The sequence below is a fragment of the Rhea americana genome, unplaced genomic scaffold, assembly GCF_003343005.1.
Source record: "Rhea americana isolate MKP2758 unplaced genomic scaffold, rheAme1 scaffold_21, whole genome shotgun sequence".
NCBI lineage: Eukaryota > Metazoa > Chordata > Aves > Rheiformes > Rheidae > Rhea > Rhea americana.
The window spans coordinates 4,862,288-4,879,319 of NW_028186258.1; the positions used below are offsets into that span (position 1 = coordinate 4,862,288).

The 17,032-nt window shown below is 34.6% G+C and overlaps 1 protein-coding gene across 1 annotated transcript in view; it reads left to right on the plus strand.

Moving 5' to 3' along the window:
* Positions 1–17,032, plus strand: part of SUZ12 (SUZ12 polycomb repressive complex 2 subunit) — a gene marked incomplete at its 5' end in the record, with an annotated part of 29,207 nt that continues 12,175 nt past the window's right edge. The window contains 7 exons of the mRNA XM_085304785.1: positions 1–154; positions 2,958–3,004; positions 3,091–3,155; positions 8,170–8,238; positions 11,873–11,922; positions 15,078–15,163; positions 16,603–16,834. Of these exons, the coding sequence (XP_085160911.1) occupies positions 1–154; positions 2,958–3,004; positions 3,091–3,155; positions 8,170–8,238; positions 11,873–11,922; positions 15,078–15,163; positions 16,603–16,834 (703 nt within the window). The remainder of the gene's footprint in view (positions 155–2,957; positions 3,005–3,090; positions 3,156–8,169; positions 8,239–11,872; positions 11,923–15,077; positions 15,164–16,602; positions 16,835–17,032) is intronic.

Genomic DNA, 17,032 nt, shown 5'->3' on the forward strand with positions numbered 1-17,032 from the left:
GGCGGCGGCGGCGGCGGCGGAGGAAGCGGCTACTCGGGCGGCTCCTCGGCCTCCTCGGCGGCGGCGGCAGCGGCGGCGGCGCTGCCCCCCGTGAAGAAGCCGAAGATGGAGCAGATCCAGGCCGACCACGAGCTCTTTCTTCAGGCCTTCGAGAGTGAGTGCCGGGCCGGGGGAGGAGGGAGCGGCGGCCCGGGCCGGCGGGGCCAGCCGGGGCCGCCGCAGAAAGGGCGGGAGCCGCGGCAGGGGAGGGCCGCGGGGCGCGGGGGCTTCCGGGGGTAAACACGCTCGGGGACGGGGCTGGCCGGGGGCGCGGGCGGAAGCGCCGGAGGGTGGCGAGAGGCCCCGGGGCGGCCCCTGAACTTGGCCGCTCGCTCGCGGTTGCCGTCAGGCTCGCGGGGTTCCCTCCCCTCCTCTCGGCAGCCCGCGGGGGAGTTGGGGCAGAGGCGCCTCTGCCCGCTCCTTGCCCGCTGCCTTCCCAGGGCCCCTTCAGGGCAGGGGTGCGACTCTCACTTCGCTGCACTTCGTTCCTCTTTGTCTGGCGCGGTTGTCCCCTCGCTGAGGTTTCACACTGGAAACTGACCTTTGCGACCCATCCGTCGCCCTGCGGGAGTCGCAGACAGGAGGAAACCCCCCGCCCTGGATGCACCAGAAAGTTGTTAGCAGAAATCTGTTCAAGAGCAGAGAGTAGCAACGAACTCGCATTGTACTGGGAGGTTCTTGTGCAAGGGATAGGGTCCGGAGGAAATTTTGAATGCCTTACTAAATACCTGGTCTGGTTCTGGGATTGGTGCTGTCATTGCCCGCACTCGTTTGCTGTAGACAGTGATAGTGTTGATAACATGCAGGAGTTCTTGGTGGTGTGTCAAATCTTTAGTAAGTTCGGCTTTTTTTTTTTTTTTTTTGACTCTTAGCACTGTTAACAAAACTATATGATCAATAAATGCCTTCCTGCAAATAGGTCAAGTGATAAACAGGACCTTTAAGAGGTTTGCTCAGTGCTGAAGTGTTGAGTGTCAGAGATGGGTGTGTGTGGGTGATTCTCTCCCCCTGTCCCATCTGTGCAGGTAATGATCAGGAAAAAGTTACAGTGTAAATCCATCACAGGGTGCTAGCTTTGTAATATGATTATTTTGAGAAAATGGCAATGAGTAAATACTGTATTAAGAAATCGCAGCACATGTAAAATTTAATCACATTCTTCTTGATTGTTTTTGTCCCTTTTCAAGGTCATATTCTAGAAAAAAGATAAAAATGTATTTTATTTTTTTCCTGAGTAACATGGACACGTGAAGTGTAGGCCTGTTTGCAGGTTTAACCAAAAAAAAAAAGTGTATTATAGAATTTTCCTACTCAGGAAAATGAAAGTTCAAGCAGCCATGCACTGTCTTTAAATTACACATTGGATGCTTAAGAACATAACTAATGTTTTCATGTATTTGTGAATTATGAGTATGTCACGGCTTTTGCAGACTGGAATAACTGAAACGTTGCTTTACAAGTTGTGATTACTCTAGTATTTTGATTTTTTTATCAAACTGCGCATATTCCTTAATTTCTTTTTTTTTGTTGATTTCAAACATACAGATTTTATTATAATTGCAGTTCTTAATTCATATTAAGCAGAATTTTACTGTTTTCAACATACTCTGTAATGAGTAAAATTGCTTATGATTTCTTTGTCTTTAATAAGACACCTCTCTACTAATATAGTCTTATAGAGTCTTAGGGATCTTACATTCTTAATTGTCGAGATAAAGCTGAATTGTAGCTTTAAAGGGGATGAAGGATTTTAAAATGCTGTCCTTGTTCAATTCTSATTACAGAATTCCATAAATAACAATATGGTTTCCAGTTTAAAATAAGTGCTTTACAGGAATAGAAAAATAAACTATTGTATTCCTCAAAATAAACTATTATATTTCTTACAAAATAAATAGTTGGTTAGCTTCTTTATGGGGGAAGAGGAGACAGTGCTGACAGCCTTAGTATGGGTTCTCAGCATTCTCYGTTCTCTCCATCTCCTGCTCTTCATTGGTGTGTTTTATCAAGCCTTTCTCAAGCCTCTTGCTGATGTTACCTAATTAAGCTGGCTCTTACTTCAGTTTAAGAATAGTATATTTCTGTTTAGATTGGAATTCTTTGTAGCTATAACCTTAGAGCTAAACTGTTTTTGTACTGATTTCACTTAATTGTTTAAAACTCAATGGAAGGTCGTCTTTTCTGTAGACAAGCCTTGCTTTTTTTGAACTCTGGTGTATTTCACCTGTTTCGAATGATGCTGCTCTTTCATGTTAGCATTGAGTGTAGATCTATTATCCTCTATCAGTTAGTACTTTAGAACTGTAGTTACTTTACCAGGATAAATTGATCCTATGATTATAAAAGGTTTTAGATACGACTTTCCTAGCTTAAAATGATCTATACTGTGTCATAGGTTATAGACACACACTGGTGTTATCTTGGTATCTTGTGCTTGCCAGTGATGTTGGTGTTTTCCAGAAGGATAAAAACATCAGATACAAAATTGTCCAACTATATATATTTAGTATACTCTTTTTGTATCAAATCTGACACATTGTTCGTTATTTAGAGGAAGAAAACTTATCTATTCAACAATAAATTGTAGTATGTTGAGCCCTTTTTCCTGACTTTTTATGACTTTAAGGTTCAAAGGAAYGTATTTTGATGGAAAAACAAGAACAGTCATAACTGTCTGAGTTGTGATGCTGATTTACAGTAGCTTAAACAAGAAGTTGCCTCATGTTATACAGTAGGCGGAGTAACCTTTGACTTGTTAACTGAGACTTAGACACTGTGGTGTTTCACTTAAACTGTGACTTTGGCAGTTGTTTGAAAAATAATAATCAACGAGTTAAATTTGATACTTTTTAATTGCTATAAAATTATCTTTCTAGAGGTGTAAGATATGTTAGATAACATATGTTTCTTTCTCTCAGAACCAACACAGATATATAGATTTCTACGTACCCGGAATCTCATAGCAGTGAGTAATTGGTCTTTATCACTACTTTACTTTGGACTTGTAGGAAGCATTAAAGCATATTAACTTCTTTCTTTTTTTTTCTGCAGCCAATATTTTTGCACAGAACTCTCACTTACATGTCCCACAGAAACTCCCGAACAAATATGAAAAGGTAAAAATTATTTTTTTGAAAAGTAATCTTAAAATATTAGCTAAGTAGCAGAAGTCAAATAGTGGAGAGTGACCTGCTCTTTTCAGATGGTGTGTAAAACATTAATTTTGCTTTTGAAGAGCTTCAGAAATCTCACTTTTCTGAGATCTAGGAACTTTCTTCTGCATTGTTAAGCATGTGTATAACTTTAGGCTTGTGACTTCAATTAATATTGAGAGTACTCAAATGTTTATAACTATCTGTAGGATCCTAACCTAATTCTTGAAGCTTGCTTTCCTCTTGGGGGGAAAACTATTGGGAAGGGGGAGGATAGAGGGCAAAAACCTCAAAGACCTAACTTCAAGGTTTATGAAATCAATGGTGCTTAATCTTAATTATATGGAACATTCTAATTTAAACGGTCACTTTACCACTTATTTTAAAATAACTTATCAGTTTTGTTAAATAGTCTTGGAAAGAACCAATATACTACTAGTATTAGTATTATCCATAATTATTTGAACAGTGGAAAAAATGCAAGAGGTTGGTTTATAGCATTTTACAAAAAAAGTCCAGCAAATACTTAGCTTCAAAAGATTGCTTTGAATTGGATATATGAGAAATGAGCTTCAGTTTTAACACTGCAAAACAGTCATCCAGCTTATCTAAGGGTGCTATGGCTGCATGTTAAATGGCTGTAAAATACATAAATACTGTGGACTGAAAAGTGCATGATACAAGTGTGTGTAATTATTAGTGCAATTTCAAAGTTCTTCTRTGTTTTTCCCCCCTTCACACTGAAAATCAGTCATTATACTTTGGGGTTTTTGTAGCTTAAAGACTTTTAAAATATTTTAACACTGAAGTTCTTATTGCTTGGAAACAGTTGCTATGACACTGAAATACTTAATCATAAATGTTCAAAGAATAGCAATAAAATTTGATTATATGGACAACTAAAATTTAAAACTTACCTGAATCCAAGGAAGATAACTTTTGGATTATCTGTTGAGCAGTAGAACTTACATTCTACTTAAATTGAAGAGGCTATATTTGGTATTCTCGTATCTCTTGACTATTGTTTYGGGTAATATTCTTGCCATTCTGGAATAAGGAGTCATTTGTTGTAAATCTTGCAGCTACCTTTGTCTTAAAATTGTACCAGTAATGTACAACTTGAGATACTTTGTTTCTTGATGTGTCTTGGATATTTCCTGACCTTTGGTTGGATTTTTTTTCACAACAATTACTGAAGTGAATTGTCCATTTATTTTAAAACAGGCAGAGCAAAATTTTAAGAAATAATGTTTTTTATTTTTTTTGCAAGTCGCCTAAGTATCTGAAACTATATCCTTTTCAAACTGTGCAACAGAAATATGTTCTAACTTACTATTTACACTAAATAATAGTTGAATGATAAGCATATGTTCTTCTTTTACCCGAATCTTGTTCTACTTCTTTGGATGTCTCCTATAGTTGCTGGGAAACAAGTGGTATTTTGCATGTACATTGTGTTGTCCACTGTTCCAAATTCCTGTTCCTCAGCTGCACAAGTAAATGCTTAGTTTCTCTTCGAAATATATTGATTTTTACTAATGGCCATAATACTCTGGTTTAGAACTGTGATTTTATTTAGATACTATTTTGATCCATAACAGACATATTAATGGCCATTTCACTTGCTTGTTTTTTGAAAATATTGACTTATTGAAATCAATTTGGTAATTAGATCTGGGAAGAATGAAGTAAAACATTTCAGTATACTTTCTTAAAAAAAAAAAAAAAAAAGTAATACAGGAGAAGCAAGCTAGTGTAGTTTCCTGGATGTTTGTTGGGGGAAAAAAAAACAGAAATCAGTTGTCAGTGTGTGGCGTTCTTATGTGTGGCATACACCCTGCCCCCAATCAACCCTCTCAAATCTTTCCATGCTCTGTTAATCCTATGGTCCTTCTCCTCTGCAGTCTAGTTAAACTGGTGAAAGGTGTGGCTTRAATGTAGCTTTAACTATTTAGATGTAATAAGGGCTCTGACTGAAGGAGTTGYGGCAAAACAACTTCAGCTGAATTTCCCCAGAAGGTTAGCAGGATTGTTGTTGGCAGGTCTATACTGGCAAACACTTTTAAAAGTGTAAAAGGCCTTAATTGCCATTCAATAGGAATAGTTAACATCTGGTCCTGTCATTTTAATGAACAAGAGGCTTTAAAAGAGGAGAGGACACAAAGTGGAGTTGGAGGTCTTCCTGAGGCTTATATTTGGAAGACTTCATGTACCTAGCTTCAGAAAAGTGTAAAAATGTTGGTGGAGTTCTATTTGCAAAGAAATATATTTTGAAAATGCGTCATTATCCTGCTTATATTGACTGCTACAGTATATGCGTATAATTTGTTTTCCGAGACTTCTTAATTTTGCCATTTTTTATTGCTGTTCATTGTGTTCACTGCCATTTCAGTAAACAGTATCRTATGATAAACAAAAGTTATTTCCAAGCTTGATACAACTTAACTATCACAATAGTAATTATAGCTCCACATCTTTTATCTCTAGCTCTACAGTAGTCTAAGAAAAATGCCAGACAAATTTATCACTTGGAGGTAGGGAAGTAAAATTGCATTTTTACCAAGAAAGTATCCGTTGATGTTGGTCTGTATGTTTTGTACTAAGAATATTTGTGATGACCAAGATGCTTAAGATGAAGATAAGAATTAATATGTAATAAGATAATGGGCATGTGTCAACTTGGGCTAATAGTCTGTATTGTTTAAAAAGAAAAAATTTTGCAAATTTTTTTRAGAGGTGATATATTTTTGTAAAGTGGTCATTGATATGACCTGAGATGGGCTTCTGGCATGTTAGTCTTTCTTTAGATGTTAGTATCTATTAGACCAAAGGATGGAGTTGGAGAAAGATATTAACTCTGTTTATAAAACTGGCTTCCCATAAAGTGTTTGCATGAAGGAATATATATATATWTTTATTTATTGGCAGAGTAATGGCATGCTATGATGTGACTTTTAATACTTTGTTAATTATTGCTGTGCCTGACTGGAATAAGAGTGGGTGGAGAAAGGAATGTGCAAGATGCACATACTTGTAGCACCAGTAAATGCTGTTTTAAAATCTTGGGTACTAGGATCAATTRTCATAAACATTCATTTTTGTCTGTTATGACTGAATTGGGAATATGATGACATGAATAGTAATCTAGTTTAAAAGAATTTTCATGTTTTTATGTTCTTATAAATTTAATACAATGCAACACATCTGATTCACTGGATTTTTATTTATTGATTGCTGGTTATTTTTGTTGTTGCTTTTTCTGAAAGATTAAGAGCCTTTTCTTGTCTTGAGTTTGTCTTGACTAACCTGAATTTGACATTTGGAAAGGTTGAATCATTGTTCTTTTCTGATTAGTAATACTCACGAACACGAACTGCAAGCCATGTCAGGTATTAGTATACCATATCAAAGATAAACCTTCCCGCATCTCAAAACATGTCTTATAGCCAGTTTCAAGCCCATATTCAAGGTCATGGCTGAATTTTGCTCTAGAGCTGTGTTTTAAGCAATTCTCTAGTCTGACCAGTAGTCCCAGTTTGACTTGGTAGGCTCACCCAGTAGCCTTCCAAAGATAAATGTGCTACTTGCTGTTGTGCAGAGCAGTAGCTAATTTTGATAACCTTAAGGTGTGCATCAAGACTAGTATATTTTACCTTAGAATCCAAAACTTTCAACAATTTGCCTGTTTTTTAACATGTCTTGCTGTAAAGTTGAGCATCGCGATGTTCATTTTCATAATCTCTTCTGTAGTAGAGGTGAGTCACTTCRTGAATCTGTTATCTTTATAAAGCTTAGGCTGAGCACAACTTTGGGTTTACTACACAAAATAGTTGGTTTTGTTACCTGACTGCAGCCCTGCACTTATGTAGGGTGTCTTGTCCAGTGCTACTGCGTGGCTGTTTGATCTGTAAGGAAATCATTCAGATGTATTAGATGCTGAATGTAAACAATGTATGAAGGTCACAGCCTTTCTTCCCTCGGGAGGTTTATGGGTGTAGACAGTGCCCCCTCATTTTGGTAAGAAATTTGGCCACAGCTTGTGTTCGTTATTCTTGGGTTTGTTTAGGGAATAAGATACAAAGCAAGAATGTCCTCGCTACTGTTGCACTGTCGGTCCAGTCTTATGCAATTTTGTTGACATCCAGGGCCAAATATTAATTTTTCTTTAAAGAGAAATTGAAAGACTGTACTGGAAACTATTCAATAGCCTCTGTTCATGAGTGAACTTTATTTAGCAACGAGCATTTAATCATATTGGGTACATATAGTAGAACAGGCTGAACATAGGAGCATGGATGGACTGATATTGTTAGACTTAGTGAGAGAAATGATAGGAAGTGATTATTTCTTGCTACATGGCAGTCATGTTTTTTCCCCCCCTCAGTGTTTCGTATGAATGCACTCAACAAATGGCTTCAGAAATACATTGCTCTTTGTTTTGTGTCCATTTAATGTACCTTTGTGGAGAAAAAACCTTATCAGACAAAACAGTATTCAAAACCTAAATATCAAAAAGGCTTCTAAGTGTTTTTCGTAATTATGACCAAGATTCGAAGTAGTGATTAGAGAGATAACTTGTACCTATGTAGTTGGCATAAGCCTCACTAAGATGTGAAGGATTTTTTTCTGAGCAAAGCTGAAATATTAGATGCATGTATAACAACATTTGAATATGATGCTGTTAAATTACATGTCTTAAAACAGTATGATTATTTTTGAATGGTCTGTTTCTAATTATTGATGTTATTTTGATCCTATTTAAAAATGCAGCATTGTAGCTGCATTCCTGTGACACTGTTGTGATACTAGCCTGTCTTAAAAAGTCTAGAAAGGGTGTTTTGGATAGAAAGCTAAGATTGTATATAGACAGTTTTAGGTATAAAATCAAGTGAATCAAAGTTAGACTGAATGAATTTTCTTGCTATGCTATGAGAATAGCAGCTATGTGAAACTTACTCTTTCTGCTCTTTTTTCACAGGAAAACATTCAAAGTAGATGACATGTTATCAAAAGTAGAGAAAATGAAGGGAGAACAAGAATCTCACAGGTATTCTGCATATATATATGTATGTATGTGCAAATGAGCATGTGTGCATGTTAAATCAACAAGAATGTGAATAATTAGAAGTAAAAATCTTGCCTTTTGAAATTGCTTACTAAACTTTAAAATATGTACATGTACTAATCACTTGCAAACTTGGAGAAAAGCAATTTTTTTTGACATTTGTATTTTCCTTTCTTGAAACTTGTGTAGAAACCTGAAATAGGTATTTGCCCTGTTTTTTAAGGCTCTCAGCTGTGAGAGTACCTGATTCAGTACCTGATTTGTGTGTGTTGAAATAAAAAAAAGCCGTGGAAAATAACTTGAAATTCTAATGCTTGGAGTTTATATAATTGTATACTTGCTATTTTTAAGTTTATATTCAGAGTTACTCAAAAAATGTTATTGTATCTTTTAAAATACTTAAAAGGTGTTTATTACAGAACTGCTTACCTTTGCTTTTGGTCAGTGACATCTTTCATATCCTTATCTTTCTYAAGCCACAATATAGTAACCATTTATAAAATCTTTTTAATAAACATTACAAGATCTACAACTTTCCATTTGAATTCTTTAGTGAGAAATAAGGTTTAGTCTGAGATTTTTCTTGGACTCTAACCCTATATATCTGATACTTTGCACAGTTCCTCTAGCTGAATTTTGAATTTTTGGGAGAAGCAGGAAGAATAATAAACTTCCCTCTTTCATAAATGGTTGAATAGTTTCAATTTTTAATTCAATGTAGAATTGTTGCTTCAGAAAAAATRCTTACTCTATAAATGCTAATTGTTAAATTATAATTATACTGGAACCTATTGTATTTTTAATCATAACTTTTTCCTCAATTTACTTTCTTAATTATACGATGCACTTAGTTTTACTGTTGGATAAAGCTAGTATTTTGCCAGGTTATCCCACTTCAGAAAAAGTATTTGAGATGTGAACTCTTGCTGAGTTTGCAGTATTGTATTTGGCGAAAGTCAAAGTTCAGTGGAGATGTGAAATTGGGTGTGATGCATTTCATTTCATTTTCAACTTAGTCTGYCCTTGTAATGATGGGGAAAAGATGACATAGCAAATACTTAGTCTGTTGTTTCTTGACACATTTCCTAGTGTTGAAATAAAATGCTATGAAATGCACAGTCATTTTGTTTTTCTGTACTTGATGGATAACTGCTGTTTCACTTCTGGGAAATGTATTTTGGGAACCTTAAAGTGAGATGAGATGCATCTTATTGGTGTTGGTGCATACAGAGGATTGCTAGCTTTTCTTCCCCCTTTCTTCAGAGTAATAATGCATTCAAAATTAAATGAATGAAAAACAACTATTTGCAAAGTGCTGTCAACTAGACAAGTTAAAGTGGAAAAAAGCCCTCTAATCTTTCAAGTTTTGTCATTTGCAGTCTTAAAAATAAAAGTAAATAACCCAGTACCTCTCTTTAGACATAAGCATACTTAAGTTTTTTGTATGGAGTATATACTTAAGTTCAATTTGCTTCATAGAATTGAGGAAAGATAATCAAGTACTTTGACTTTCAGCGTAAGATAGCCCTCTCTGTTAGGCCTTGACCGTAAATGTTAGTGTCCTTTGAAAGCTATTAATATACTGTCAGAGTTGTACTGAGATGATCAAAGGAGATAAATGAACCAAGGCTTGTAAGTAGACAAAATGGTTGTTAGGTCAGACAAGTTGGAGGGGGGAAGTAAACTTTTAGGCATATGAATCCTAATAACAGTATAATTACTATTGTAAGCACTCAAGAAATATAGTGAATACTATTATGAAGGATTTTTATATCCTCAGCAGCTGTAAGTGCATGTGGTAATTTCAGTGCAGTTATTCTCATAACACTTTTGATTCTATTTTTTGCCTAATTTGTAAAACTTCTAGTACTTAACTTGTGATGTTTCATTCTCGCAATGTTTTTATGGCTATTACAAATTCATAAGTTGATTTGATATTAAATCTGTAATCATTAACAGAAATCAATACCATGCAAGTTAGTGGAGAAGTGACTTAGCAAGTAATGTGTTTAGAATTTTTGAGTAGTTAGTATGATGGATGACAGTATTTTTTTTAGCTTAAAAAAGCTATATTCTTTATATATGATCTAGTTAAAAAATGAATTACCTAACTTTTTTTGTGAAAGTATATATGATGGAAATTAACCAATTCATTGTAAGATTTCCAGAATAATTTTGTTCTAATCTACACAGTTCAGTTACATACCCGTTTTACTCTTCCATGTTGGCTTTATGTTCTTTTTTGGTAGAAAGTTTGTAGATAATGTARACTCTTCTATACAAGTCACTAAATGAATCAGGAAATACGAATCTTCTGAAATTATAAAACAAAAACAGACATTGAAAGACGAAGTTGCTGAAATATGCAAAGACCTATTTAGATGAGTCTTGTGGATTTTTTTTCTTTACCAACTACTCTATAGAGTGCTCAGAAGCAACTATACTAGATATAGTTTAATTTATAATTTGAGTTCTAGATGTTTTATAGATTTACTATTTATTACTTGATTTAACTGTGTTATATTCCATATTGTGGACCCTTACTAGGTAAATATCCCGTTAAGAGTTGTTTTCTGATCAGGTTGAAACAAAATAATCAGATTATAACCTTACRAGTTTTACATTTTCAAAACTAAAAGTTGTGCTTGAAATTGTTTGGCACTGATCTGGAAAAGTAGTGTGAATAAATGATGCGAGCTGGTATAGATGTAATTTTTTGAATGTTAAAGCTGTTGGACACCTTCTGAAACTTTAGTATGACAAGAAATACCAATCACCTCAGTATTTGAGGAATGTGTTTAAAAATAGATGTTGAATGTCAGGATGTGTCTTTTTGAAAAGTTATTGAAGATACTTAAATTGTACTTGGTGTTCTGGTGCAATGGACAATATTTTGTCAATACTCTACTTTAGAAATGATTAAAAAAAAAGCACTTTTGAGGTCCTTTTAAATTTTGGGTTATGAATACTTGCTTTGAACTAAAATGTATTCTGAGATTAACAATTTGAATTAATGTGTCTGCAGTCAGCAGAATGATCAAAGCTGTAAGCTGCAGGACTCTGAAATTAAATAGATATAACTATTATTTTGATTGAGTATTTTAGGGGCATTATGGACTAGATGTGACTGGCAGACTATTACTAAGGCTATCTAGCTTCTCCATTGTGAAGATTCTGCTTACCAAACTTCAGATACTTGGATTAATACTTGGATTAAAACTTCAATAGTAGATACATGCCTCAGGCTGAAGTACTGGAAAATTTCATCAAAATGTCTCTGCTGTTGATGAATATCTAGGAAATAAGGGAAGATCTTGTGTGCGCTTCAGACAGTATGCTTTTACTATTGTGTGAAAACCTTTACCGTTCTGTGGCTGAAGTAATGGATTAGAGAAAAAGAATCATTCAGGTTGCAAAGAGAAGACCTGTCTATAACTGCATCCATTGCAGCCTTATACCTACTGTACCTTAGCAGTTTCCAAGCAGTTAGAAGGATGGACTTCCTCATTAYGGTTCTCCTTCACATTGTAGCTCTGTCCTGAAAATCAGTGAAGCGAGTGTCTGCTGTGAAGAGCAAAATGCTTGTTCTAACACACAATTTCTTTTTTCTGTTTAGCTTGTCTGCTCATTTGCAACTCACGTTTACTGGTTTCTTCCATAAAAATGGTATGTTTGCAAAATTAATCATACTATTATCTTGTATAGCGCTTTTGAAATTAGTATAGATTGTGAAGGGAATATTTAGTATGTTATAATCTCTGCTTTGGATACAGATTTTWTTCTTCATGCTCAATTGTCCCATTAATTGCAGTGCTTTAAATTGCATTTTTAACAACTGAAAATTGTGTAGCTTTTCACTGTATATGCTTTACAAATTGCTAAAACATATTTAATGTTATGCAAATAAGCCTTCCAGGGCTTTAGTCAAAACAGAGTGATTGTTTGATAAATACTTCAGGTCGCAATCCATTCAAACTTTTTTAATAGATCTTGAAGTTCCTGAAGAAAGTGGTTCTATGAAAATGTGACTTGGGAATTTGAAGTAGATTAAAAAAGATTAGGAAAAAAAACCCTTCAAGTAGTAGATTCAATGCTTTGGAATTTAAAATAGTAGTATGAGAATAAATAGTATCAGGTAGAGGCTAGAAGTAAGACAAAGTCCGTATCAGGATTTATAAAAGGAACTGAAATCATGTATTGGTGACTTGCAGTTGTTTTATTGTGCCTTTCTGYATGATATTCAGCATTACCTCTCAAAATGATTACCTCTGAATACTGGACTATCAGGTCCAGAATGTGGAGTTCTATTCATTTAACGAAAGCAACAATTTCCTCCTTTATGCTGTGTAAGCATGAGTAAATTCACTGTCTTTTTAGTTACCTGCAAATAAAAAAATTAACTCAGCTGCTTATCCATTGAAATAAACTAGTATTTCTAATCTTTCAGTTAAAAATATCCTGAATGAAGTCTTAAGTTTTTGGATTTAAAAAGTACTTGAGGCCATGTTCTGATTGTATGTTCTGATCTGGAAGCTGTCATGTTCCCTTAAAGTATTTTGTGATTAAACAAATCTGCTCAGTAAGAAGTGTGAAAGTTACACTTGCAAAAGTCCATATTTCAGAATTACTTCTCTATTCAACTGTAATTTTKTTCTGAGAAAGTTCTTCACATTCTCATGATTAAAGGTCATTGTGCTCTGGAATTTCAAAATACGCTGGTCCCACTGGGTAGTATTCATCTTGTTTCTGCTCTCGGGAACTTCATGTTATGTTTCCTTTAATGCTTTAGCTGGGAAACCTCAAGAGAAGGTGTTCTGGGTAGCTGGTGATAAGAATAGAGAAGCATAGAATAAAACATAGTGAACATAAAGTGTATTGATGCATCTTAAAAGCAAATATGTCTTCAAAGTCTGGTTCTTCCAGGAGGATATCTAACAGTAAACCTCATGTATGGTGTTTAAAAAAYCTAGTGGATAGAGAAATGTTCTGCAGATTCTTCTACCAGACCTTGTCTTTCATGTTAATTTTCCCYTACAATGTAGTCTTCTATAAATGTAGACTGTACTAGATTTTCAAAGTGATAATATATTTGATGGCCTTCTGTGTGTTTTGGAATGTTTAGATTATGTGAGTTACATATAAGTTACATAGTATACTTTATAACTTATAATAATGTAAGATTGTATATACAGTTAACTATGAAAACCTTCATTCTCCTCGAGAATATATATGCAGTGAGATCATGATGATGGTTTATACCATGTAAAATAATATCACTAGCATAAGCAGTGCACACTATACTGAGTATTTAAATATAGAAGATACTTTAATGGAGCTGACACTTACATGCTTATTTGTTTGGATATAAACTCATAGAACTGTGATTTATAGATCTTTTTCAGAATTTTTTACATTTGCTAAGAGAAGACTTRTATTTTTGAAGTCTTGTATAAAAATTGGAGGGGGAAAAAAAGAAAAAAATCCATCTGCTTCCTAAAACTGCTGGTGTCTCTTTAAGATGAGTTACTGGAATTTTTAGCTGAAAGGCAATATTTTTTCAATGTGGATAAAGTGTCAGGAGGAAAGCAAGTGAAGAGACATGAGTTAAGATGTCTTTAGTATGCTAAGGCTTTTCTGTTTACTTCTGTTGAGTGTAACCAAGTATTTCATTCAGTATCAGATTCTTTGTAATCTGGACTAAGCTGAAGCTGTTGTGCTTTAAAATGTATGTGAGCCCAAAATGATGTTTATAAGGCTCTAAAAGAGCAGAAGTAGCTTCATAAACAGCCATTCTGGTTTTGCTGGGTTTTGGGGTTTTGTTTGTTTGTTTGTTTTTTAACCAAATGTATAATAAAGTTTAAGAATTTTTGTTTTCTGTATAGTAGCACATTTCCAGATTGATATGCTTATTTGAGTTAAAACTCACATGGCAAAAGGTTCTCTTAGTGTACAGTGAAATTCAGTTTGAAAGGCAGTTCTTAATTGGCATTGCTGATAACGCTGCTGGTCGTAGCCATCTTGAAGATTCTTGGCTCTCAGAAATTTATAGCACAGACATTGAGTGTGAAGTTAAATCTTATTTTCAAAGACTTCTTTTTTTTTCAAGTTCCTGCAAGAGTCTTTTGACAAGTATTCTGCATGGGCTTAATCTTGCATAATCTGAATTTGTTGTTTGTTTTTCTAGCTGATAGCATTTGGGTCTTAAGTTCTGAACACCAAATTCTAGGTTTATAAGCMGTAAATAAGAATTGAATAGGAAATAATTTCACTCATCTGTAACTAGTGTCTTCTGACTTTTCTTGACTCTGCCCTTATCCTTTCTCTCTGCTACAAAAGATTTTTACCTGGTTCATCTTGTAATACGTTTTTGGGCTGTTTTATGAACCTGCACAGAAGCTTAAGTTAGTTTTTACCTGTAACATACATTCATTCGCATGTATAGTKTATGCTGTTTTTTGGCAAGTGGGTTGTCTTCACAGTCCATCTCCATAACTCCAGTTCTAGAATTGAGTTTCCTTTTTTGTTAGTTGTTTTATTTTTGTGGAACAGAAGAAGGAAAGAAAGCAAATAGAGCCAAAGCTAGTGACCTTATTCTTTTAAACATTAAAGATTACTGTGCTGATGCTTTTAATTTGATAGTAGTAAAATAATTAGGTAGGATATGTTCTCAAGTGGGAACTTGCATTAAGTTTGAGATTTAGAATTTGGCTGGAGGCTTGTGTGTCTGAAAGTCACTACAGTGAAAAAAAAAGTTTTCATGTGGATTTACAACATTGAATAGACTTTCATCTTTTCAGAACTTATAATATTTTTCTGTTTAGATAAGCCATCACAAAACTCAGAGAACGAACAAAATTCTGTAACCCTGGAAGTACTGCTTGTGAAAGTTTGCCACAAGAAGCGAAAGGTAAAAGTGATTTRACCAACTGTTAATATATATGTTAAAGCAGAAGGTTTACTTAATTATAGAACATATTAGAAGCTAATGGTGAAATGATGCTGAAAGAATTTAGCCCTGAAATTTATTTGCAACTAGTCTGTAGTTTTCTATTGACTGGGTAAGAGATTCTTAAACAAATATKTATGGGGTTTGCTGTATTCCGTGAGAAATGACTGGAAGTTTTGCAAAAGCATTCTGCTGTATTTTAACTGAATTTTGTTTGCTTGTAAGTCATACTCATTCATTGAAAATTTCAGTCTCCTCTATTTTTCACTCCTTTTTTTTAATATACCACTTTTAAACTAAATTCTTATTTCTAATTAATCTATTAATTCTGTTTTGATGTCCAGAGGCTTAAGTAAACTAGGCACCCACAAATTCATAAAATAGCCTACCTTTTACAATTTAGACGTAAAAAGGAAAAAGTCATTATTTTGAATTCTTCAGTCATCTGCCAACCGTCATCCATCTCTTTCCTTGCTTTTTTTCTGTAACTACGTTTTTACATTGATCATCTCAACTATTGCAGATATTAGATACTACAGCTCATAAACAATTTTCACACACACACCTTTTTTTTCTTCTTTAAGCATCTTTGAATTTGCTTGCTGCTTTAGCTATGTTTGTTTCACAGCAGTGGGAAAATTATCCTCAGTGCTGTGGAAATACAGGCGGCTCAGTAATGCAAGCTGTAATTTTTAAACAACAAAAAAAGGTATTACACTCARCACTTCGTGTATTTTCCCCGATTGTGTCAAGCTGTTTTGATGTGATTTTAAGAGTTTAATGTTATTTCTAGCAAATTTTTTGTCTTGCTATGGTATGGACAAATAGAGTAAAACTAAGACGTGTTGATGGTTATTTTAAATATGTTTTGTTGCAAGTTTCATAGTTAGGCTTTCTTACCTTGTTTTTCCAATATTACAGTGTTCCATGATCTATTTGAGAGATACTGAATATAATAAATCCTAGGTAAGTGGTTCTTTATCTCTCAGATAGCTCATAAGTGCACTTTGTAATATTGGAAGGAGAAGATAGGAAGCCCTTGGAATATATGTATAACCAAAACATCTAATTTCTTTAGGTAAACAGAATTAAATTAGCATTAATGACTGTTCTGTGGTCTTTCTGAATGCCTCATGTTAGCATTAATCACTTCGAAAAAGATGGCTGCTGCCAGAAGTGGTTATAAAATAGCAGTTTTATTTACACTTTCAAGTATCTGTTTTTACATTCAAAACCTGAGATTGTTATCCCCATTTTTTTTATTTATTTACAACTGTTAAAGGCTTATTTTCAATAAGACAACAGGACAAATGCAATTCATAAATTATATACATTTAACACTTAATGTCTTCATTTTATGTTCTGAAAAATTAAACCATAGCTTTCTTGTTTTCCTGCAGGATGTCAGTTGTCCTATAAGACAGGTTCCTACAGGTAAAAAGCAGGTGCCTTTAAATCCAGACCTCAGCCAAATAAAACCAGGCAACTTCCCATCACTTGCAGTTTCCAGCAATGAATTTGAACCAAGCAACAGCCATATGGTGAAGTCTTACTCATTATTATTCAGAGTAACTCGCCCAGGAAGAAGAGAATTTAATGGACTGATCAATGGTGAAACTAATGAAAACATCGGTAACTTCAATCTTTAAATATGGTTTTGCAAGGTTTACCTTGTAGTCTTGTATACAGTTGTTTTAATCTGCCATGTAGATCAGACACAGGGAAGGACAGTAGTAAATAAGTGACTGAATTACCTTTCATTCCTTTTCAGCCTTTTTCAAGAGAGGGCTAAAACAATAGTTGGTAGTTAGAAACTTTGCTTCTAATTTT